General features: G+C 47.1%; 1 protein-coding gene across 4 annotated transcripts in view; it reads left to right on the top strand.

Moving 5' to 3' along the window:
* The window catches only part of celsr1a (cadherin EGF LAG seven-pass G-type receptor 1a), a 127,743-nt gene that overhangs the window by 90,764 nt on the left and 10,946 nt on the right, over positions 1-26,033 (top strand). For 3 of the 4 annotated variants that reach the window (XM_052491747.1, XM_052491744.1, XM_052491746.1), the window contains 20 exons: positions 1,580-1,737; positions 3,076-3,239; positions 3,410-3,535; positions 9,775-9,941; positions 10,097-10,282; positions 10,365-10,478; positions 10,630-10,804; positions 11,545-11,686; positions 12,835-12,955; positions 13,233-13,416; positions 14,202-14,303; positions 15,301-15,395; positions 17,444-17,653; positions 18,418-18,601; positions 18,822-18,971; positions 21,133-21,319; positions 22,048-22,215; positions 22,306-22,432; positions 22,621-22,821; positions 25,135-25,309. In XM_052491747.1, coding sequence (XP_052347707.1) covers positions 1,580-1,737; positions 3,076-3,239; positions 3,410-3,535; positions 9,775-9,941; positions 10,097-10,282; positions 10,365-10,478; positions 10,630-10,804; positions 11,545-11,686; positions 12,835-12,955; positions 13,233-13,416; positions 14,202-14,303; positions 15,301-15,395; positions 17,444-17,653; positions 18,418-18,601; positions 18,822-18,971; positions 21,133-21,319; positions 22,048-22,215; positions 22,306-22,432; positions 22,621-22,821; positions 25,135-25,309 — 3,136 coding nt within the window. The remainder of the gene's footprint in view (positions 1-1,579; positions 1,738-3,075; positions 3,240-3,409; positions 3,536-9,774; positions 9,942-10,096; positions 10,283-10,364; positions 10,479-10,629; positions 10,805-11,544; positions 11,687-12,834; positions 12,956-13,232; positions 13,417-14,201; positions 14,304-15,300; positions 15,396-17,443; positions 17,654-18,417; positions 18,602-18,821; positions 18,972-21,132; positions 21,320-22,047; positions 22,216-22,305; positions 22,433-22,620; positions 22,822-25,134; positions 25,310-26,033) is intronic. The other variant, XM_052491745.1, reaches the window with a different exon arrangement.

The raw sequence follows: 26,033 nt of genomic DNA, 5'->3' as shown, positions 1-26,033 counted from the left end.
TTATTACCCCCTTCTCATTCCCTCCCTCTCATTCCCTCCCTCTTATTACCCCCTTCTCATTCCCTCCCCCTCTCATTCCCTCCCTCTCATTCCCTCCCTCTTATTACCCCCTTCTCATTCCCTCCCCCTCTCATTCTCCCCTCACATTCCCTCCCTCCCTCTCATTCTCCCCCTCATTCCCTCCTTCCCTCTCATTCTCCCCCTCTCATTCCCCCTCCCTCCCTCTCATTCCCTCCCTCTCATTCTCCCCCTCCCATTCCCTCCCTCCCTCTCATTCTCCCCCTCTCATTCCCTCCCCCTCTCATTCCCTCCCTCTCATTCTCCCCCTCCCATTCCCTCCCTCCCTCTCATTCCCTCCCTCTCATTCTCCCCCTCTCATTCTCCCCCTCTCATTCCCTCTCTCCCTCTCATTCCCTCCCTCTCATTCTCCCCCTCCCATTCCCTCCCTCCCTCTCCTTCCCTCCCTCTCATTCTCCCCCTCTCATTCCCTCCCCCTCTCATTCCCTCCCTCTCATTCTCCCCCTCCCATTCCCTCCCTCCCTCTCATTCCCTCCCTCTCATTCTCCCCCTCTCATTCCCTCCCTCTCATTTCTCCCCTCTCATTCTCATTCCCCTCTCATTCCCTCTCTCCCTCTCATTCCCTCCCTCTCATTCTCCCCCTCCCATTCCTTCCCTCCCTCTCATTCTCCCCCTCTCATTCTCTCCCTCTCATTCTCCCCCTCTCATTCCCTCCCTCCCTCTCATTCTCCCCCTCTCATTCTCTCCCTCTCATTCTCCCCATCCCATTCCCTCCCTCCCTCTCCTTCCCTCCCTTCTCATTCTAGGGGCAAGTTCTTTACTCTTCATCTGAGTTGTGATCTGTAGTTAGTTATTGTAGGGGCAAGTTCTTTACTCTTCATCTGAGTTGTGATCTGTAGTTAGTTATTGTAGGGGCAAGTTCTTTACTCTTCATCTGAGTTGTGATCTGTAGTTAGTTATTGTACGGGTGGATGTCGACTATGGCAGCCCCCTGCACCTCTCTGATTCAGAGGGGTTAAAGCCCCCCCACCTCTCTGATTCAGAGGGTTAAATGCGGAAGACACTTTTCAGTTGAAAGCATTCAGTTGTACGACTGACTAGGTCTCCCCCTTTTCCTTTACCACTGTACTGTTTTCCAGGGAGAGAGAGAGATAGGTAATCAACTCATCTGTGGTCTCAGGCCAAGCTGTGGAGTAAATACACTGTGAGAAAATACTGGTCTTTTCACACAAGACCACTGCTTGGCTTTTGTTAGCGGAAATAGTTCAGCAAATGAGCTTTTACACGGCGATTAAACCCAAGGAGTTTAATCCGATTTTCTAAACTGATCTTAATTTCTCTCAGATCAACATTCATAGGCCAGAGCCCTTAATCAGGAGAATTGCTCTAATCAGTGTCTGTTTTGACCTAGTTAACCTAATAGCTTTTTACGCTTTAGGTTTCATTCAATGAGTAAAACATTCTTTTTAAAAGAAGGGCAACTTCTTCATTCCTCCATTAATGATGTATGTTGTTTTTACTTCCTGTAATAATCATGTGACCTATGACCTCTGTGTTCCAGCCCAACATTGGTCGTCTGGGGATCCCCCATGGGCCCTCGGGTGAGAAGGTGGCTGTGGTTGCTGTGGACGACTGTGACATCGCCATGGCAGTTCGCTTTGGCAACCAGATCAGCAATTACTCCTGTGCTGCCCAGGGCACCCAGACCGGACAGAAAAAGTGAGTGTCTCTCTCTCTCTCTCTCTGTCTCCCTCTCTCCCTCCCCCTCTGTCTTCAGGTTCTTTCCACTACCATTAGTGAGACTACCATTAGTGAGACTACCATTAGTGAGACTACCATTAGTGAGACTAATGTGTGTTAGGCTAAGGAGTCAGTGTTGTAACTGCAGGACTGATTTCCAGTCACCTTCATTACACCAGATTACCTTGCCTTTTCACTCTCTTAATCTCTCAGGATTGACATGCTCTCAGTTTTCAGACAAATCTCTCAGACATAGCCTCTTACACAGCCTAACATGGCTTAACTTTTACAATTCTATCTTTCAGACGTTCCCTACAGCAACTAATTGTTTCTGTATCTGAAACCAATATCCTTTTCAAATTAGGGACGTTAGGCAAGGCAGCGAGCTAGAACACATTTAGGAAAAGGAGAAAAACACATCAAAGGAACGAGGTAATGAGGCTGCATTCTTTTAGAACCGGTCGCTCCAATATGATTGGCTCAGAGCTCTGCTACAGTAAATGATGTGGTTTGACTCTTGAGGTCGACACCAGGGCTTTTAGGCGGAAGTTACCACGCGCGCACGCACACACATCTATCTTTTTTTTGACCTGTCTGTCGGTCAGACCTCACCCCAGTTGCTTCTCCTGAAGTGAGAGGCAACCCTCACTCACATGTGTTGAACAACACATACTTTGTGGAACACCACACGAGTTCACGTGGCGTTTTTTGGGCCATATGACGTTGCACTTTTGCCGTATTCAAATGGATCATTTTAAAAAAAAAAAAATGTTATGCATTGCTATTGCGTCACAATAATTCACGTTAAACCCCTGGGCGTTTGATGTTTAGAGGCTTGTGTGTAAGCCTGCGTCTTTGCTGCCTGCTAAGTCTTCTGGGCTGTTGTAGTGTTAGAGGATGAGAAATGAATCAAGCTCGCTCGCTGGGTTACAGTGGCTTTGTCCTTACAGTCAACAAGGCATGTGACAAATAACCTTCTGCAGGGTAACCATACTACTCACACCACCAGTAGCCTGGAGTAGTCCCCTTTGGGAAACGGAAGAACCTTTGAGGAACACTTTGGTGTCTTTCACAGGCACTGTGTATTGAAACCTGTCATTGCATTCAGTTGAAAGAAAGGGAGTTCAATATAGAGTGTGATTTTCGTTTTCGCTTAAGTCCATTACCCATCAGTTGGCACTTTGTTGGTGCATCTTTAGCTCCTTATCCTATGGGGACTGGGGCGCCATTTTGGATCCAGAAGCATTCGATGAACTCTGAGCTACAAGTGCCATTTTGTCTCCGTTCTGACCCAGTTTCCTGTACTCTCCCCTGCAGATCATTGGACCTGACAGGGCCGCTGCTGCTGGGGGGTGTTCCCAACCTGCCCGAGGACTTCCCTGTGAGGAACAGAGACTTTGTGGGCTGCATGAGGAACCTGAGCATCGACAGCCAACCCACCGACATGGCCAGCTTCATCGCTAACAACGGAACCGCTGCAGGTAACAACCTTTTGTTTGTTCACTCGTTGTTCGGCGGCCGTCCGTCCGTCCAACCATTTAATTTATTAATTAATTCATTCATAGATGCATATAGTTTTGTTCATCTTTACTCAGGTTAACTGTGTTGTTTGTATACTGCTACTGATTGACATCTATTACGACCCGTGTAGGTTGTCCTGCCAGGAGGAACTTCTGTACTACGGATTTGTGTCAGAACAGAGGAGTGTGTGTCAACAAGTGGAACACCTACAGCTGTGACTGTCCTCTGGGCTACGGGGGCAAGAACTGCGAACAAGGTGAGGGTGTGTGTGTAGCTGATGGGAAATGGCTAACTAGTTAGCGGTGCACGCTAGTAGTGTTCCATCAGTGACGTCAAATGCTCTGAGACCTAGAAGCAGTTGTTTCCCTTGCCGTGCAAGGGCCACGGCTTTTGGTTGAGCGATAGGTAACAGTGCTTCGTGGGTGACTGTTATCAATGTGTTCAGGAGGGTCCCTGGTTCGAGCCCAGGTTGGGGCAAGGAGCGGGACGGAAGCAATACTGTTACGTGTGTGTGTGTGTGTTTCAAGATGGCATAAGGACCTGCAGCCGTGCATGTTACAGTGAGGGTCCCTCATTTTGAATATCTGAGTCGACATCTGTATGCGTCAGTGTGAACAGGACTTGTTTGTGTTACAGTTGATTGCATAAGGAAGTGAGGAAGGACACTAGAGTTAATGTGGCTTAGCTTCCTGTGAAGGAAGTGTATTTTCAGATAGCGATCAAGCAAGGTGTGAGAGCGTGTGTGTGTGTGAAAGAAGTGTATTTTCAGATAGCGATCAAGCAAGGTGTGAGAGGAAGTGTCAGAGATCAAGCAAGGTGTGAGTGTGTGTGTGTGTGTGCGTGTGTGTGTGTGTGTGTGTGTGTGTGTGTGTGTGTGTGTGTGTGTGTGTGTGTGTGTGTGTGTGTGTGTGTGTGTGTGTGTGAAGGAAGTGTATTTTCAGATAGCGATCAAGCAGGGTGTGAGAGTGTGTGTGTGTGTGGGAAGGAAGTGTATTTTCAGATAGCGATCAAGCAAGGTGTGAGTGCGTGTGTGTGTGGAAGGAAGTGTATCTACGGATAGATATCCTACAGGAATCCGAGTTGACTGGTCATTACTGACTCGTACACATGCTCTGCAAGTCAAATCAAATGTTATTTGTCACATGCGCCGAATACAACAGGTGTATTACAGTGAAATGCTTACTTACAAGCCCTTAACCAACAGTGCAGTTCAATAAATATAGATGACAAAATATTTACTAAATAAAGTTTTTAAAAACCTAATCAATCAAAAAGTAATATATACAGGGGTACAGGTACAGAGTCAATGTGGAAGTTATATACAGGGGGTACTGGTACAGAGTCAATGTGGAGGTTATATACAGGGGGTACTGGTACAGAGTCAATGTGGAGGTTATATACAGGGGGTACTGGTACAGAGTCAAGTGGAGGCTATATACAGGGTGTTACGATACAGAGTCAATGTGGAGGCTATATACAGGGGGTACTGGTACAGAGTCAATGTGGAGGTTATATACAGGGGGTACTGGTACAGAGTCAATGTGGAGGTTATATACAGGGGGTACTGGTACAGAGTCAATGTGGAGGTTATATACAGGGGGTACTGGTACAGAGTCAATGTGGAGGTTATATACAGGGGGTACTGGTACAGAGTCAATGTGGAGGTTATATACAGGGGGTACTGGTACAGAGTCAATGTGGAGGTTATATACAGGGGGTACTGGTACAGAGTCAATGGAGGTTATATGGAGAGTTATATACAGGGGGTACTGGTACAGAGTCAATGTGGAGGTTATATACAGGGGTACTGGTACAGAGTCAATGTGGAGGAGGTTATATACAGTCAATGGGGTACTGGTACAGAGTCAATGTGGAGGTTATATACAGTCAATGGGGCTATATACAGGGGTACTGGTACAGAGTCAATGTGGAGGCTGTATACAGGGGGTACTGGTACAGAGTCAAGTGGAGGCTATATACAGGGTGTTACTGGTACAGAGTCAATGTGGAGGCTATATACAGGGTGTTACGGTACAGAGTCAATGTGGAGGCTATATACAGGGGGTACAGGTACAAAGTCAATGTGGAGGCTATATACAGGGGGTACATGTGGAGGTTATATACAGGGGGTACAGGCACAGAGTCAATGTACAGAGGCTATATACAGGGGGTACTGATACAGAGTCAATGTGGAGGCTATATACAGGGGGTACAGGTACAGAGTCAATGTAGAGGCTATATACAGGGGGTACAGGTACAGAGTCAATGTAGAGGCTATATACAGGGGGTACAGGTACAGAGTCAATGTAGAGGCTATATACAGGGGGTACCGATACAGAGTCAATGTGGAGGCTATATACAGGGGGTACAGGTACAGAGTCAATGTAGAGGCTATATACAGGGGGTACAGGTACAGAGTCAATGTGGAGGCTATATACAGGGGGTACAGGTACAGAGTCAATGTAGAGGCTATATACAGGGGGTACCGATACAGAGTCAATGTGGAGGCTATATACAGGGGGTACATGTACAGAGTCAATGTAGAGGCTATATACAGGGGGTACAGGTACAGAGTCAATGTAGAGGCTATATACAGGGGGTACTGGTACAGAGTCAATGTGGAGGCTGTATACAGGGGGTACTGGTACAGAGTCAAGTGGAGGCTATATACAGGGTGTTACGATACAGAGTCAATGTGGAGGCTATATACAGGGTGTTACGGTACAGAGTCAATGTGGAGGCTATATACAGGGGGTACAGGTACAAAGTCAATGTAGAGGCTATATACAGGGGGTACAGGTACAGAGTCAATGTAGAGGCTATATACAGGGGGTACCGATACAGAGTCAATGTGGAGGCTATATACAGGGGGTACAGGTACAGAGTCAATGTAGAGGCTATATACAGGGGGTACAGGTACAGAGTCAATGTAGAGGCTATATACAGGGGGTACAGGTACAGAGTCAATGTAGAGGCTATATACAGGGGGTACCGATACAGAGTCAATGTGGAGGCTATATACAGGGGGTACAGGTACAGAGTCAATGTAGAGGCTATATACAGGGGGTACAGGTACAGAGTCAATGTGGAGGCTATATACAGGGGGTACAGGTACAGAGTCAATGTAGAGGCTATATACAGGGGGTACCGATACAGAGTCAATGTGGAGGCTATATACAGGGGGTACATGTACAGAGTCAATGTAGAGGCTATATACAGGGGGTACAGGTACAGAGTCAATGTAGAGGCTATATACAGGGGGTACTGGTACAGAGTCAATGTGGAGGCTATATACAGGGGGTACCGATACAGAGTCAATGTGGAGGCTATATACAGGGGGTACTGGTACTGAGTCAATGTAGGATAGGATAAGTAATCCTTCTCACCCCCCCTTTAAGAGTTAGATGCACTATTGTAAAGTGACTGTTCTACTGGATGTCATAAGGTGAATGCACCAATTTGTAAGTCGCTCTGGATAAGAGCGTCTGCTAAATGACTTAAATGTAAATGTAAATGTCTTAAATGGGTACAGGTACAGAGTCATTGTGCGGGGGTACAGTATAGTCAAGGTCATTTGTAAAGTTACTACATATAGATAATAAACAACGAATAGCAGCAGTGTAAAAACAAAGGGGGGTCAATGCAAATAGTCAGAGTGGCCATTTGATTAGATGATCAGCAGTCTTATGTCTTAGGGGTAGAAGATGTTAATGAGCCTTTTGGTCCTAGACTTGGCGCTCCGGTACCGCTTGCCGTGCGGTAGCAGAGAGAACAGGCTATGACTTGGGTGACTGGAGTCTTTGACATTTTTGGGGGGTCCTTCCTCTGACACCGCATATAGATCCTGGATGTCAGGAAGCCTGGCCCCAGTGATGTACTGGGCCGTACACACTACCCTCTGTAGAGCCTTACGGTCAGATGCCGAGCAGTTGCCAAACCAGGCGGTGGCGCAACCGGTCAGGATGCTCTCGATGGTTCAGCTGTAGGGCTATTAGAGGACCTGAGGATCTGCAGCAGCTAGATGTTCAAATAATAGTCAAACTTAGAACGTAGCCTGAAGAGCTGTTGTCTATTTCACTCATGAGACAAAGACCAACTCTGACTCATATCATTGCTGGGGATCAAGAGACGGGAACACACACACGGACCCTCTGGTTGCTCCGTTGTTGTTGAGCCAGATTGTTTACATGGAGCAGACCACAGAGCTCCTGTAATGTGTGTATACACTAGCAGTCATAACAGTCCTATATACTCTGCTGCTGATGGATGTGTCAGTGTGTGGTTACACTGTTATAGCTTGCCCTGTTTTGATCCTGACTGTTCTGTTGCTCATATCCCTCACTAGGGATGGATGGATGGATGGGGGGGTGGTGTCTAACATGCCTAATGATATTGCTGTATGCTTGTATGACAGTGGTTTACTAGTTTTGTGGTCAGGTCTTGTGTAAGGCCAGGAGAGGGGTTGCTGAAATGATGTGTGTGTGTTCTGCTAAAAGGGTTAAAGTAAGTGACTCACTCTGTGCCTGTCCTGTCTCGCACACGGAGAGATCTCACGCCAAGTCATCACGGGAAGCTGTAGTGTGCGACTATGTTGTGCGCCTGTGTGTCAGCATTATGTCAATGTCTTTATTTGGGAAACTAACCAAGGCCAGGGCAATAGAACCAGAACACTTGCCAAATATATTGTTATTTTTACCTGAGTGAAATGTCGTACTGAGTTATAAAACAGTAAGCAGATGGCTTTGATTTAACCTCTAGGGCCTGCTTCCCGAACAATTAGAAAACACACACACATTGATATTTGTTTAACTATCTCCACCTAGTCTGGGCTGGATGAGGTAGCTGTGTAGTGGTGCCAGGCAGCAGATTGAGTATCTATAGTTGGGACTAGTTGGGATCTATAGTTGGGACAGAAGTAACACGGAGGGTTTGGCTGTTCCACTACTTGTTGACAAGCTGTGTCGAAAGTAGAAACCATAGACGTTATATCACGGTTACAGACAGCACCCATGATAGACATCATATCCCTTTTAGAGCGGCAAGGGACACCATAGACATATCAGTGGTACTGTAGAGGCGCAGCAAGGGAAAGTATGACGAGACAGTCAATTTTGTAGTTCACGATTTCCCAGACACATTCTGTGGGGTTGGACATATGTTGCAGTTTAGTTGACCTGTGTGTTTAGGTTAGTGTGACGGTTTCGTGTGAGCTGGTGGCTGGTGGCTGGTGGCTGGTGGCTGGTGTCTGGTGGCTGGTGGCTGGTGGCTGGTGGCTGCCCTCCACTGTCTTATGAGCTGTATCTTGAAGGAATCCAACTCCAAACTATCTTTGGTGTTGTTGTCTTTTATGCCTCATTGAAATCTTTTGACTCTTTCCAGGCACTGCGAATGAGCGATATATCATGAGGAAGAAAGAGACAGAGAGAGGGCAGCGGTTCAGGAGCTTGTCCCCCAGCATCTTCTGACTGTGTGTTTTGTCAGGTGTCAGTGTGTGTGTGTGTGTGTGTGTGTGTGTGTGTGTGTGTGTGTGTGTGTGTGTGTGTGTGTGTGTGTGTGTGTGTGTGTGTGTGTGTGTGTGTGTGTGTGTGTGTGTACTCTGTGCATTAGTAGAAATATGTGCCTTGCAGAGAAGAGGGAGATCGAGAGAGCTTAGCGCTTCTGTTGTCTCGTAGGGGAAAACCTAGGCTATGCTGACAGACGTACTGTTATACTGACTGACTGAGTAAAACATCTGTTTGGCCGCAGGGCTAGTGGGTGCTCTGGAGTGTGGTGTGTTGCACCGTGGGCATGTTTGTCAAAGAAGGATTAGTGTCCTGTATGAAACAAGGTAATTGACAGTAATTGATGTCTTGTAGCTGAATTAGACACGGAGGGGTGGATTAGCTACTCTAATTATTCTCCCTGGAAGAATACACAAATGCAAGAACCAATCTGTATGTCCGACATACTACGCATTAATGATGGGGTGGGAAAATGGATACAGTTGCATATCGAGATATTGTTTTTGGACGATGTTATATCGATAATTTGACTCCGGGTTATCGACGTGTAAGAATACTAATGTTTTTGTTTGTTTGCTAGATAGCGCGAGCGAGCACTATTCGACTGCACCTGCGCCAAAACTCCGGTATTTTTCACCCTATAGTTGTTTTCTTCTTTTCGAATAGCGAGCCGACGTCTTTACAAGCACTTGTATTTCCTTTGACTGATCAGAACACATTTTCTCATGTCCTCTCATCTCTCTGCAGCAGACGTATAGAGAGCAATAGATTTGGAACGTCAAACCACAGTATAGAATCACAGCACAATCGTGAGAATCACAATACATATCGCATCGGACACCTAAGTATCATAATGATAATATCTTATCATGAGGTCCCTGGCTATTCCCAGCCCTACAAAGCAGGTGATGTGTTTGACACGCGACTTGGCCTTAACAGCAGTGGTTATTACACATATTATGTGATTCTCATCGGTATTGTTCTCCTCCTCTAGTGATGCCGTCTCCGCAGCACTTTGACGGCCAGGCCCTGGTGTCGTGGAGTGACCTCGACGTCACCATCGCTGTGCCCTGGTACATGGGCCTGATGTTCCGGACGAGGCAGGGCACAGGCACGCTGATGCGGGCTAACGCTGGAGACTTCTCTACTGTCAATCTACTGGTGAGTTATTGTAGACGCACAATAACGACGACAACAGAGCGAGCAGGTAAGTTGGCTTACATGGTTGATTGAAGTTGAGTGGACTGCCTGTGTGTAGTAATTGTCTCTCTCTCTCTCTCTCGCTCTCTCTCTCTCCGCGCCCACCCTCCCCTCAGATAAGTGATCAGTACGTGAGGTTTGAGGTGCTTCTGGGATCCGAGCGGGTAGCGGTGCTGGGCTTCCCTCAAGTCCGGGTGAACGACGGGGAGTGGCACCATGTCCTTGTGGAGCTGCAGAGCGTCAAAGACGGCAAGGACATCAAGTACATGGCCCTGGTGTCACTGGACTACGGGCTGTACGAGGTACTGAGCCGAACGCATGCACACCCGAGACACAGACACGAACACACACGCAGCAAATCTTACACTCTGTGTGTGTCTCCAGAGGTCTGTGGAGATAGGCAACGAGCTGCCAGGTCTGAGGCTGAGGGCTCTGTATCTGGGAGGATTACCAGGAGAGGGGAACCACGTCCACGAGGGCTTCACCGGATGTATGCAGGTACGTTTTAACAGTAAACCACGTCTGGATGACATTGTTCTCCACAACATCAAGTACTGTAGCCCACTGTATGTGTACACCTACCTGTCTCCAGAGTGTGTGTACCTGCGACTCTGGGACTTAATGGAGAGGGTGTGTTCTTTCCCCACAGGGTGTGCGCATGGGTGAGACGTCCACCAACGTGGTCAATGTGAACATGCTGCTGGGCTTTAAGATTCATGTAGAGGACGGCTGTGACCTGGCCGACCCCTGTGACTCCAACATCTGCCCCGAGAACAGCCACTGCAGCGACGACTGGAGCGCGCACACCTGCGTCTGCGACCCAGGTAACACACTCATACCCACGTACGGGCACACACACACACACACACCCAGGTAACACACTCATTCCCATACGGATGCACATACACACACACACACACACGCACACACCCATACACACGCACGCACCCATACACACGCACCCATGCACCCATGCACCCATACACACACACACACACACACACACACACACACACACACACACACACACACACACACACTGCGATCCAGGTAACACACTCATACACACCCACTTACACACACACACACACACACACACACACACAGGTAACACACACACACACACACACACTGTAGTAGACACACACACACACACACACACACACCTGCGTCTGCGATCCAGGTAACACACTCATACCCACATACACACACACACACACACACACACACGACCTACCCACGTACACACACACACACACACTGTCCAGGGAACACACACACACACACACACACACACACACACACACACACACACACAGGTAACACACATACCCACATACACACACACACACACGGTAGTAGACACACACACACACACCTGCGTCTGCATCTCGTCTCATACCATTCACTTGTTCTGAAAGATATTCACCATGGGAAGGTTGTTTCGTAGTCTACAGCTTTAACTCTGAGTTTTGTGTGACTGTGTATAAGTCTGCCATGTTGTTGAAGACCTGCTGACCAGATGTCTCTCCCTCTTCTCTCCGTGACCCGTGTCCTTTCCCAGGGTACTTTGGGAGGGAGTGTGTTGACGCGTGTCACCTCAACCCCTGCGAGCACGTGTCCACCTGCGTCCGCAAGCCTAGCTCCTCCCATGGCTACACCTGCGAGTGTGGACAGAACTACTATGGACAGTACTGCCAAAACAAGTAAGACCTGTCCGCTTTGTGCAACTGCCTGTGTAAGTGTGTGCACGTGTGGGTATGTGTGTGTCCTGGCTTGGCTCCACAGTGCGGGGGGAAACACACATTCACATGCCTCCTATATCAACACAACATCCGATTTGTTTTTATGTTAGCCTGATCAGCCTCTGCCTTCCTCTCTGTCTTTCACAAAAATGCTCCTCGCTCTTCATCTGCCTGGCAACAGCCTCTACTTTTACTGGCCTTACCTCAAAACAGTCCTTCTCCAGCACCCGGTGTAAGACTGCTGGTAATGAACCCCAGATGTGGCTGTTCCCAGACCTGTGATCTGAGCTCTCTGGGGGATTTTTTCTTCTTCTTCCAAAACTGATCCCAGATCTGCCTTTGATTAGAGCAGGAATCTGGTGTGAGAGTCAGGAGCCTGAGGGTTAGATGAAATCACTGTGTGTTGTTCTAGACATTAACTGGGTCTTGTGTGTGTGTGGTTTAAATTCAAATGGGGTCGGTAGCGGGTGTGTGTGTGTGGTTTAAATGCAAACGGGGTCGGTAGCAGGTGTGAGTGTGTGTGTGTGTGTGGTTTAAATGCAAACGGGGTCGGTAGCGGGTGTGAGTGTGTGTGTGCCATATATAACGGTAAGCCGAGCCTCAGGCTTGGCTATAATAGGTTCTGGCCATAACTGGCACCTGTAGGACTAGTTATGTAGCAGTAGCCAGCAACATACTGTACTCCTGACTATTCCCCTGGGTAGTAGATTGGATGTCAATTCTTTACCCACTGACCTTTGACCTCCTGTCTTAAGGCAGGATGTGGGAACCCCTCATGCTTCAGTGCTCCTCCATAGGTGTTTGGTCTCCACCTGCACTGATACTCTGCTACTGACTACCCTGCCCCTATCAGAACCCCCTATCTTACCCCTCCATCAGCTCCGAGACATGAAAGTGTTGGAGAGCGAGTGTTTGACTCGCTCACTGTATTGTGTCTCTCTTCCAAGGGATAGAAGGTTTATTCTAGATTTGCGATGCTGTCATAGAGCAGGTATGTGATGTGAAGGATAAATGCAGTCTCCTTTCTATCTTTCTCTCCCCCCTCATTTGATTTCCATTCGTTATGTGCTAAACTCGACTAAATGCGTTGTTATTGTGTGATGTGTCAGGGATGAGAAGCCGTGTCCTAGGGGCTGGTGGGGGAACCCCATGTGTGGCCCCTGCCACTGTGACGTCAGCAAAGGGTTCGACCCTGACTGTAACAAGACCAGTGGAGAGTGTCGCTGCAAGGTAAGAAGATAATCACTGTCACTCTTCTCACAGGCTAATGCAGCGTTTCTCAAATGTGTTGTGGACCCTTTTGAATTTTCTGTGGCCCTAAGATGAATCTAACTAGCTTTTCTCTTGAAGACCCCCGGTTGTAAACCATGACAAACCTAGTCGGAATTGACCACAACTCCCAAAATAGGTCCCGAATCAACCAAGGCTGTATGTTGTAGGCTTAAGTAAGCTGACCGTAGCGGAAGGAGCTAATTGCTAACTTTCCCCCATCTTCTCCCCTCCCCAGGATAACTACTACCAGCCCAAAGATGAGGACACCTGTTACCCCTGTGAGTGCTTCCCTCTAGGGGCCCACTCCCGCACTTGTGACCCCCACACCGGACAGTGCCCCTGTAAAGCCGGGGTCATCGGACAACAATGTAACCGCTGTGACAACCCCTTCGCTGAGGTCACCGCCACCGGTTGTGAAGGTATGTGGAAGGAAATGGTGCACATGCAAGTGTTTGATACTCCTAAATGGGATCTTGAGAGCCTGTGAGGGCATTCTGTCTCTCCTTTCTTCTGTCCTTCCTTCCTTGATGTGATCATTGATCTCACTCTATTTGGATTCATGAAAGCAAGGATTCCTCTTATCCAGACATGTCAGATCAGTCGTAACGCCAAGGACTGGAGGAAGGAAGGATTCCTGGTTCAAGGCCTTCCCTCTATTAGATTCCACTCTAGCTTCAGTAAAGAACCACGGTCCCCATACCATATCTGTCACCTAAGTGCTTCAACCCAACCTTGTGGCTCCTGTATAAAAGGTCTTCAAAGAGTTACAATCATGGTCACTTAGGATATAAGCACTTGGGTGTGTATACAGTACATAAACAGACTGCATTACTTAGGCAGCCATAACAACACGCATACAAGTCCTAACCTGGTTTTGTTTAGGATTAGGCTACTTAATGAATTAAATCATGTGAATCATTTTGTATCGTTGCGTAACCACTCGTGTAGGATTATTGATATAATTGCTGGCCTGTTTGGCTGTTTTGAAAACCTCGGAAGAGTCGTTAGCAGTCGTGTTTCTTGGGCGTGTTAGATATGTGTAATGCAGCCCGCGGCAGAAGTTGGTCTAGGATCAGATTACACAAACCTCACTGCCAACCAGAAAACTATAAGAGGATCACAAAACATCTGACCCAGTGTCAGTGGTTAGGGTTTATAGGGGCCACTTCTAACTGTGTGCCATCTGTCCCCTCTCGTCTCTCAGTGGTGTACGAGGGCTGTCCCAAGGCCTTCGACCAAGGGATCTGGTGGCCCAAGACCAAATTTGGCCGTCCTGCAGCCATGAACTGTCCCAAAGGATCTATCGGTGAGTTCCTCTGCACGCTACACAGCTCTTATCATAGCAGGAACAGTCACAATAACTCAGACCAATTATTACAGATATCAAATGCTTCAAGGTATTTTATTCATAGTAAAGGTTTTATGGGTGGAGAATGGAGGTTATGTACTGTGGTGTCCCTTAGTTCAAGGCCTTCTGCTGTTCCTAACACCTTTCTGTGGAAGGAACTCATTCACACAGCACACGGACGAGGCCCTCTCATTGGTCTATCAGGGCCCTTTGAGACTTGTCATTGGCCAATGGTGTTCGTGAAACTCTGTCTCTGGAGGGCAGCAGCCGGAGACGGAGACAAACACCGGGCCTTGTGAAGAAGACTTGACAACGTCTGCTTGGAGACACATTCATAATACCACAGAGCTGTGTGTGTGTGTGTGTGTGTGTGTGTGTGTGTGTGTGTGTGTGTGTGTGTGTGTGTGTGTGTGTGTGTGTGTGTGTGTGTGTGTGTGTGTGTGTGTGTGTGTGTGTGTGTGTGTGTGTGTGTGTGTGTGTGTGTGTGTGTGTCCTGCTCCACATAGAGCCTTAGCAGTAGAGACAATATGGGCAGGGCCAAGACGTAACATCGCTGACCTGCTCCCATTAAACCACAATAACCTCCCTAGTTACCCCCTTTAGTTACCCTTGTCACCACGGAAACCCTTTGTTGCCCCGCTGGACTCTCTTGGGCCGTTTTTATTGGGTGACACGGCTTGGCTCACATCAACCAACGGTCCTGTCAGTTCTAACCGTAAACTCTTTTCTCTGTTGAACGCTTGTTTGGAATGAATGGTAATGAGTTGGCATTCAGATTGTGCTTTTATCTCATTTATTATATCGAGTAACTCCCCATTTCTACCCATGTGTAGCAGCCACCTGGCGCTACGAAGAGACTGTTCTCCCCCCAATATTCCTCTTCTCCTCCTTTTTGTTTTTGCTTTTCTTACTGTAAGTACCGTGATCGCTCAACTCGTTTACTTTCTCACTGTAGGAACTGCAATCCGCCACTGCAACGATGAAAAGGGCTGGCTGCCTCCTGAACTCTTCAACTGTACCACAGTCTCCTTCACCCAGCTCATGAAGATGGTGCGTATGCTCGATCTTATCCAGTCCAAGGCTATGCATCCATACTTCACTCACACAGAAACCTGTCCAAGCTACGGATGTGCATGTACACAGCTCTTTCATAACTTGCAAATATCACACTGAAAGATTATACACAATTCAGAGTCACTTCCGCAAATCTGAGAGTTCAGTGGTGTAAGTAAGCCTATACAGCGTCCCGGCAAAATACATCGTGGGGATACGCCGTACCCGGTAAAACTATAGGCTAAATACCACTATTTAACATTACTGAATGTCAGCCACATGGAACATTTGCAAATTGGATTGTGGTTCAACCAGAACACTTACATTTTGCCAAAGTGGAGATGAAAGGTGGCTGAGACCGAGCAGTGCAGACGAGTGGCTGAGACCGAGCAGTGCAGACGAGTGGCTGAGACCGAGCAGTGCAGACGAGTGGCTGAGACCGAGCAGTGCAGACGAGTGGCTGAGACCGAGCAGTGCAGATGAGTGGCTGAGACCGAGCAGTGCAGACGAGTGGCTGAGACAGAGCAGTGCAGACGAGTGGCTGAGACCGAGCAGTGCAGTCGAGTGGCTGAGACCGAGCAGTGCAGACGAGTGGCTGAGACCGAGCAGTGCAGACGAGTTTTCACACACTGTTGCTGGTATTTTGACCCATTCCTCCATGCAGATCTTATCTAGAGCAGTGATGTTTTGGGGCTGTTGCTGGGCAACACAGACTTTCAACTCCCTCCAAAGATTTTCTATGGGGTTGAGATCTGGAGACTGGCTAGGCCACTCCAGGACCTTGAAATGCTTCTTACGAAGCCACTCCTTCGTTGCCCGGGCGGTGTGTTTGGGATCATTGTCATGCTGAAAGACCCAGCCACGTTTCATCTTCAATGCCCTTGCTGATTGATGGAAGGAGGTTTTCACTCAAAATCTCACGATACATGGCCCCATTCATTCTTTCCTTTACACGGATCAGTCGTCCTGGTCCCTTTGCGTAAAAACAGCCCCAAAGCATGATGTTTCCACCCCCATGCTTCACAGTAGGTATGGTGTTCTTTGGATGCAATTCAGCATTCTTTGTACTCCAAACACGACGAGTTGAGTTTTTACCAAAAAGTTATATTTTGGTTTCATCTGACCATATGACATTCTCCCAATCTTCTTCTGGATCATCCCTGGCGGCGTAGTGTGTTACTGATGGTAGGCTTTGTTACTTTGGTCCCAGCTCTCGGCAGGTCATTCACTAGGTCCCCCCGTGTGGTTCTGGGATTTTTGCTCACCGTTCTTGTGATCATTTTGACCCCACGGGGTGAGATCTTGCGTGGAGCCCCAGATCGAGGGAGATTATCAGTGGTCTTGTATGTCTTCCATTTCCTAATAATTGCTCCCACAGTTGATATCTTCAAACCAAGCTGTTTACCTATTGCAGATTCAGTCTTCCCAGCCTGGTGCAGGTCTACAATATTGTTTCTGGTGTCCTTTGACAGCTCTTTGGTCTTGGCCATAGTGGAGTTTGGAGTGTGACTGTTTGAGGTTGTGGACAGGTGTCTTTTATACTGATAACAAGTTCAAACAGGTGCCATTAATACAGGTAACGAGCGGAGGACAGAGGAGCCTCTTAAAGAAGAAGTTACAAGTCTGTGAGAGCCAGAAATGTTGCTTGTTTGTAGGTGACCAAATACTTATTTTCCACCATAATTTGCAAATAAATTCATAAAAAATCCTTACAATGTGATTTTCTGGATATTTTTTCTCATTTTGTCTGTCATAGTCTAAATGTACCTATGATGCACAATTGGTGGCTGACTAAATACTTTCTTGCCCCACTGTATGGCCAATCTTTAATTTGCCTAGGCTACTAGGACCACAGAGATCATATATGAAATTAATAGGTGCGCGTGCTTGGGTGTCCTGTACTGGTAAGAAATTAAATCTACTTTCACCACTGGTTAGGATTAATCTATTATTACCAACCTACCACAGACAGTCCATATAGTTGTAACTGTCTCCAGTATCTGTCTGTATTCTTGACCTCCTTCTCTCCCCCTCCGTCCCTCCAGAATGAGGAGATGCATCGTAACGTGTCCAGGATGGACCGCGAGCGCGCCAACGCTATCGTCCGCCTGCTCCACAACGCCACCAACCACACGGACAGTTACTACGGCAACGATGTGAAGACAGCGTTCCAGCTGCTGACCAGGGTCCTCCAGTACGAGAGTCAGCAGACAGGCTTCGATCTCACGGCCACGAGAGACGCAGAGTTCAACGAGGTCAAGAGTTGTTTTTTAATTTTTTCATATTTAACGTTGCAAGTTTGCTGACTGCAAACTGGCGATTGCAATATTTGTATTTTTTTCTAAAGATGTGTTTTTGTATGCGCAGTATTTCTCTCAGGGACCGTGCACTAGTTGTCTGTTGTGTCAGACAGCAGGGCATGAGGTGCATTACCAGTGCATTATTCAGGATTATAAACTGGGTGGCTTCGGTTACACTGGGAAGACTGGAGGAATACTGCCCTCCTCTGGCTCTCTTCCAGTTCCACTAACAGGTGAAGCTGACCTGGCCAATGGGAACGCAGGCTGGAATGTATTTAGACCTGGAGGCAGCTCTGCAGAGTGGTCACTAGCTGGCACAGCCACACAGTCCTATAATCTGACTTTAAACATAACCTTGACCACACTGCTGACCCTAATGCCTAACCCTAACCTTAAATTAAGCCTTTTTTGGTTTTCATACATTTTTGACAATATAAACAATTTTGACTTTGCGGAAAACCACTCGGCTCTGGCTGCAGGGAAAGACTTGTGACAATAAACGTCAACCTTGCAATGAGCTATTTAACACCTCCACATTATATTATGGCATTTCTCTGTAGGTTGTGAATGTGTTAGGTCACCTATCTTATATAGGCCTACTTGAGCAGGCAACGTCTGCTACTCTAGGACGTAGACAGGAGTGACAGAGTTTGAGCTGTGCCCACCTTCAAAGCGGCTTACTGTCTGACCGTCCTGCTCTCTATTGTTAAACCATTCAGAACCTGGTGAGAGCGGGCAGTGCCATCCTAGACCCTGGCACCAGAGACCACTGGGAGCAGATCCAGCGCTCTGAGGGGGGCACCGCCCATCTGCTGCGCCACTTTGAGGATTACACCAACACCCTGGCACGGAACATGAGGAAGACCTACCTCAAACCATTCACCATCGTCACTGACAACATGAGTGAGTGAAGACACATTTACAGACCAATGAAGAGAGGATTTCAGAGAGTCGAGGAGCAGATTCCTAACTCCCTAACATAGAATGTGAACAAATATTCCATTCGTAATTTGTCTCTGGGTAAACTGCAGTCAAGTTCCACTTTCATGCACTGCAATTCTAATATATCACCCTTATCTGATAATGAGCCGGTCTTGACGTGTGGTTCTTTCTCTCTCCTTAGTCATTGTCGTTGATTACCTGGATACGTCTGTCCCTGGGCGGGCCTCATTCCCTCGCTTCCATGAGATCCAGGAGTACTACCCCAAAGACCTCACGTCCTCTGTCCGTTTCCCACAGTTCAACACGAGGCCCCAGGAGGTCCCCGACAAAGGTACTGCTCACACTACCGCTGGATATGGAGTACTGCAAACTGTACAAACTCTTTTGGGCTGTAATCCATCACAACCTTTGGGATTTGTCGGTGACCTACCAGTTTAACAGAGTGCTTGAAGTCCAGCTTAAGCAGTCGCGTAAACCCAGTCTCTTACCAAGACACAAAATGAATCGGCCGTGATTTGTATTCATATTTATTATGGATCCCCATTGGCTGCTGCCAAGGCAGGAACTACTCTTCTCAGCAAAATTAAGGCAGTTCTATAAAATAAAATAAAAACATGACATTACATTTCACAACAGATTTCACAACACGTTAAACCTCTTCATTCTAGCCATCCCGGATCCGGGATCGTGAATACAGCCTCAAGCTCATTAGCATAACGCAACGTTAACTATTCATGAAAATCGCAAATGAAATAAATATATTAGCTCTCAAGATTAGCCTTTTGATAACAACACTGTCATCTCAGATTTTCAAAATATGCTTTTGAACCATGCTAAACAAGCATTTGTGTAACAGTATTGATAGCCTAGCATAGCATTAAGCCTGGCATTCAGCGTGCAACATTTTCACAAAAACAAGAAAAGCATTCAAATAAAATCATTTACCTTTGAAGAACTTCAGATATTTTAAATGAGGAGACTCTCAGTTAGATAGCAAATGTTCAGTTTTTACAAAAAGATTATTTGTGCAGACAAATCGCTCCGTTTTCTTCATCACATTTGGGTAAGAAAAAAAACGAAAATGAAGTCATTAAGCCATTAAACTTTTTTCCAAATTAACTCCATAATATCGACAGAAACATGGCAAACGTTGTTTAGAATCAATCCTCAAGGTGTTTTTCACATATCTATCGATGATAAATCATTCGTGGCAGTTTAGTTTCTCCTCTGAAGAAATGGAATGTGCATGGACCTAGAGATTACGCAATAATTTTGACGCAGGACACCGGGACACCTGGTAAATGTAGGCTCTTATGGTCAATCTTCCAATGATATGCCTACAAATACGTCACAATGCTGCAGACACCTTGGGGAAACGAAGAAAGGGCAGGCTCATTCCTGGCGCATTCACAGCCATATAAGGAGACATTGGAACACAGCGCCTTCAGAATTTGAGGCATTTCCTGTATGAAATTTCATCTTGGTTTCGCCTGTAGCATTAGTTCTGGGGCACGCACAGATAATATCTTTGCAGTTTTGGAAACGTCAGAGTTTTTTCTTTCCATAGCTGTCAATTACATGCATAGTCAAGCATCTTTTCGTGACAAAATATCTTGTTTAAAATGGGAACGTTTTTTATCCAAAAATGAAAAGAGCGCCCCCTATCTCTAAGAAGTTAAGTGTGTCCCCTCAAGCCACTACTCTACCTCCACATATCTACAATACAAAATCCATGTGTACGTGTGTTTATGTTACCATGTGTGTGTATGCGTGTGTCTGTGCCTATGTGTGTGTGTCTCTTCACAGTCCCCACTGTCCCATAAGGTGTATTTTTATCATTTTTTAAAATCTGTATTTTACTGCTTCTGTTACTTGATTTGGAATAGAGTTCCATTTAGTCATGGTTTTATGTAGTACTGTGCACCTCCCATAATCTGTTCTGGACTTGGCGACTGTGAAGAGACTTCTGCATGGGTGTCCGAGCTGTGTGCCAGTAGTTTAAACAGACAGCTTGTTGCATTCAACATGTCAATTCCTCTCACAAATACAAGTAGGGATGAAGTCAATCTCTCCTCTACTTTGAGCCAGGAGAGATAGACAACAATAATTGTTTCACCTCTTCCACACTCACTTTACGGAATTCAAAATCGCCATGCTTGTCTCTCATAATTTGGTCAAATATGTGTAGGTTCAAAAATAGTTGTTGGCATGTCATGCCTAAGTTTGCTAATTTTACCAATGAAAAAAACATCAAAGTAGTTATATCAGTGGGTTTTGTGATGAATGAGCCAGCTGATTCAATAAATGATGGAGCTGAGTGCCTTTTTCTCCCAAAATTCTGTTTAAGGTGCTCCAAAGCTTTTTCCAATTATTCTTTATATTGCTTATCTTCGTTTCATGCATCAGTGGGTCCCAATCTACTTTGTAGTAAGGACTTAAATAGGTGTTTCAATAGGTGTTGTCTCTTTCACACTCTTCCTCTCACTCTCTAGTAGTCGATCCCAGCCCCAGCGTCGAGCCCTCTCACACCGGCGCCCCTGAAGAGGATCACACCCATTCCAATAAGAGACGCCGCCATGTCGAGTCCGCCGCCCCCCTGCCTGTTGCCGTGGTGATAGTGTTTAGGTCGTTGGGTCAGCTCCTCCCTGAGAGATACGACCCGGACCGTAGGAGCCTCAGGTAACCAAGGGCAACACTTTACTACAGTACTACGCTTTACTTCAGTCTTTCATCAAATCTGACATAACCAGACACTGCCTTTTTTATCAATTTCTACGTAGCTAATCTAGCCATCATAATAAAGACATAGCATATCTCATAAATGACTCAAACGTGGCAACAGATATGGCAACTGTATTTGCGTTGGCACAAACCTCTGTTTACTTTAGGTCTGATTATTGCCCCGGCGTACTGTGGGTGTTTGTCTCACATCATTGCCATGCTGTCTGAGCCTGTCACTGTATACCTTTGGACCACTCAAAACTCTATATATGATATAAACACGTCGCTAGAAATGTAACACACATATAAAGCAGAGTTAAAATGTGGAACAGTTTGGTTGGCAGATCATAAGATTTAGCGCCGTGTGTGTATGTGATAGCTGCTACACTGGTACTAGTAGGACTCAGGAATCACTATTTGGCTGGTTGCCAAGCGGCCACAAACAGCCGAGAATGTATATTTTGGGAACTCCCGAAAAGGAGTGTTTGCTTGAGTGCGTGTGGTCATACGTGCGTAAACATTACTTCAAAAGCTATCAAAGTAAGTGTGTGTGTGTGTGTGTGTGTGTGTGTGTGTGTGTGTGTGTGTGTGTGTGTGTGTGTGTGTGTGTGTGTGTGTGTGTGTGTGTGTGTGTGTGTGTGTGTGTGTGTGTGTGTGTGTGTGTGTGTGTGTGTGTGTGTGTGCAGGCTGCCCAACCGTCCAGTGATCAACACCCCCATAGTAAGTACGTTGGTGTACAGCGAGAGTTCTCCCCTCTCCTCCCCCCTTGACCCCCCCATCACACTGGAGTACACACTACTGGAGACAGAGGAGAGGACCAAACCTGTGTGTGTGTTCTGGAATCACTCCATTGCGTGAGTACTACACACACACACATGCACACACACACACCACACTCTTTACATGGTATTCATTGTCTGTCCTCTGTATGTGTGTGTGTGTAGGATTGGTGGTACGGGGGGCTGGTCATCCAAGGGATGTGAGCTGCTGAACAGGAACAACACACACATCAGCTGTCAGTGTGACCACATGGCCAGCTTCGCTGTGCTCATGGACATCTCCAAGAGAGAGGTAGGCTCATAGAGGTATACTGTACAGAACTCTAAATATGTGTCATTTAATTGCTATGGGCAGGATACACTACAGCAGTAGGGGAGGGGGGGTAGTTCATGTCCTGCTATCAAGTATGATAATGATCTTTACCCCCCTCCTCTCTCTTTCTCACCCCTCTCCCCCTGTCTCTCCTCTTCCTCCCCTAGCATGGTGACGTGTTACCCCTAAAGATCGTGACCTACACCGCGGTGTCAGCCTCCCTGGTAGCCCTGCTCCTCACCTTCATCCTGCTGGCTCTACTCAGGAAGCTACGCTCTAACCTCCACAGCATCCACAAGAACCTGGTGGCGGCACTCTTCTTCTCCGAGCTCGTCTTCCTCATCGGCATCAACCAGACTGACAACCCAGTGAGGAACATTTAACCTATGAGCCCTGACCTCTTACTCTAACCCTGACGAACTGACCAGACTGACAACCTGGTGAGATGAACGGAACTAAGGAAGCCAAATTGTGACCTCTAACCAGGACCCTGACCTCTAACCCCTGAACTCTAACCTCTGACCCATCAACAAGACTGAAAACACAGTGACTGAAAACTTAAGGGACCCCGACCTCGAAACTCCTGAAAAATGTCATTGACCTTTAGCAGGGATAGTTTGGAATGTTTAGCATTTGTGACTATCTGGATATGAATGAAAAATATGTTGGTTGCTTGGTAGCACTCCTGATTCTGACGCTTAAGTGTTAGAAGTACACTAGCACCTCTGTTATCTCTGCTTGGAGCACAGGTGTGCTTTCCATTGTATTCACAGTTACAACTGAGTTTTTTAGACCCCGGGGATACAGCCCTGCAGCCATATTCTCCTTGGCGTTATGGGAATTGGTTGTCGTTGTTGAGCTGAGAAAAGACTCATGCGCTACTTCATCATTACGGGGAAGTCTGTGTCTGCCTGCACAGGTTTCTCTTTTTGATCAAAATCACATTGCAATGTTTAAAACACACAAACAACCCCCGTACATTATCTACACAGGCACACCCCTCCCACGTCCCCCCCCCACACACACACACACTCCTCCCCAACATCTACAGTATTTGTCCTATTCCTGTAACGTGGTGTGTTTTCAGGTAGGATAAGGGATAAAGCAGGGGTTTCCATTTCAGGTTCACTCCGGTTAGAGGTTTCTGGTAAATAGCTGCTATTTGTTTTCCTGCAGCCATTCAGGTACTGCTGCTGACAGGAGCTTACAGGGATCGGTTCTACCTGAGAGTTTGTCTTTGTCTGCTAGATTGTTCTAGATTGTACATCTGTTGCTTCACTAATAGTGTTAGAGCTAAGGGATTTACTGTTCTGGATGGGACTAACCATCTCTCTGTTGTCGAACAACAGATACTCTATTTAAGGCATTCTGAGATGTCTGATACTGTGTATTCACATAGCATGTGATTCCTGTACCTGGTAAGGGCATTATAAAGGTTTGCCTATAGGCAAGTAATCTAATAGTGTATTTTGACATACATTTAAGTGCATTGATGCAATTTACTCTGAACTGTATTGCACAACACACACGCCTGTGCGCACACAGACACACACACACACACACACACACACACACACACACACACACACACACACACACACACACACACACACACACACACACACACACACACACACACACACACACACACACACACACACACACACACAGGCCTGCTGTCCCTCCAGGCCTGTGATAATAGAGACATGCTGTTACTGGTGCCTGACTGTTTGAGCCTCAGGGCAGTAGACCCTGTCACAGACAGACATACAGGTCTGAGTCTGTCTCCATAGACTCTGTTACTGTTCAAATCCAATTCAAATCGACTTCTTTCATATCAGAAGCTTTACAAATACCCAGCCTAAAACCTCAAAGAGCAAGCAATGCAGAGGCAAAAGCATAGTGGCTAGGAAGTCCTCCCTAGAAGGCAGGAACCTAGGAAGAAACCTAGAGAGGAACCAGGATCTGAGGGGTGGCCAGTCCTCTTCTGGCTGTACTGTTACAACATTAGTAACGAACGACACTTACTCACTGACTCACCCTCTGTTTTTCTGAAGTTAGAAGCCTAGCCCCTCACGCGTGTGTGTGCGTGTGTGTGTGTGTGTCAGTGCTGTGGAATGCTGTCGTCAGTCACAGCCCTGAGCATCTCTCCTGTTAGATTGATGACCCTCTGCTCTGTAGACTGTGATCGAGCTCTGTCCCTCCCCTACCTACTGGGAGATTCCCAAGATCACTGCATTCTTCCTGGAACAAGGGATGGAGGGAGATTAAGAAAAGTAGAGAGAGATGGAGGGAGTGAGAGAGAGAGACCCACTCAGTGTGCAAAACATTATGAACCCCTGCTCTTTCCTTGACACAGACAGACCAGGTGAAAGCGATGATCCCTTATTGATGTCCCCTTGTTAAATCCACTTCAATCAGTGTAGAATGAAGGGGGGGGGGGGGCAGGTTAAAGAAGGATTATGACAACATGGATTGTGCATGTGTGCCATTCAGAGAGTGAATGGGCAAGAGACAAAACTCAGTTAAGAAGGTGTTCTTCACGTTTTTGTACCCTCTAGTGTAGTGTGGCCAGTGCTGAAGCATGGGACTGGGATCTTGGATTAGTGGTTCTCTGTGTGATTGAAATGGATGTCCCGGGTGACCTCTGACCTCGTCCCTCTGTGACTCCCTGTCTGCAGTTTGTGTGTACGGTGATCGCCATCCTGCTCCACTACTTCTACATGTGTACGTTTGCCTGGATGTTTGTGGAGGGCCTCCACATCTACCGCATGCTGACGGAGGTCCGGAACATCAACCATGGTCACATGAGGTTCTACTACGCCATGGGCTGGGGCATACCTGCAATCATCACAGGTGAGGACACACACACACACACACACACAGACGCACAAGCAGACAGACGGGCATGCATGCACTCACACACACTCACACACTTAAACTCCGTCACCCCAATCCCAGGTAAACAAACCGAGTCACACCTCTGAGTGAGAGGCCGCCTTGTCTGCGCCTCGCCTGCCTCCCCTTGAGGAACCTTTGATCCCCGTGGGAAACTTGGGAGGGGAGAGAGAGAGAGCAGTAGGAAAAGCCAGATAATATGAGGGAGAGAGCGAGGAAGTGAGCAGAAGGGAGAGGGGGGGTGGGGGGGGGAGAGACTTCCTGAAGTCTCTGTCCAGTAGTAGTCTCCAGCGCTATATGTTCCCTCCTGTCCTGAAGACTTCCTCTAGGTGATTAGACCTGTGTCTGCTGATGCCAGTCGGCCCATAATGCTATCACCTTCCACCCTGGCACACTCACAAAGCCCGAGGAGAGAATAAGTCCCTAACCCAGCCCAGCCTCCGCTCTTCTCTCGTGGATAATACCAGCGTAGACCTGTTTACACCGTTTTGCACTGCAGTGAGGTGTTTTATGAAGCCTCTGTGTACATCTATGGATTTGAATGAAGAAAGAAAGTGCCGTTCCCCAGCATGCTTTGCTTGACCTGCAATATCGTTTGTGGATGAACCATGCTCAGGCTTTCTAGTCTTTCTCTGCTATTCTCTTCTCCCATCAGTAATAGCCCAATGCGTCTACTCCTAAC

The sequence above is a fragment of the Oncorhynchus keta genome, chromosome 33 (assembly GCF_023373465.1).
Source record: "Oncorhynchus keta strain PuntledgeMale-10-30-2019 chromosome 33, Oket_V2, whole genome shotgun sequence".
Lineage (NCBI taxonomy): Eukaryota > Metazoa > Chordata > Actinopteri > Salmoniformes > Salmonidae > Oncorhynchus > Oncorhynchus keta.
This window is presented reverse-complemented; position numbering and strand designations above follow the sequence as displayed.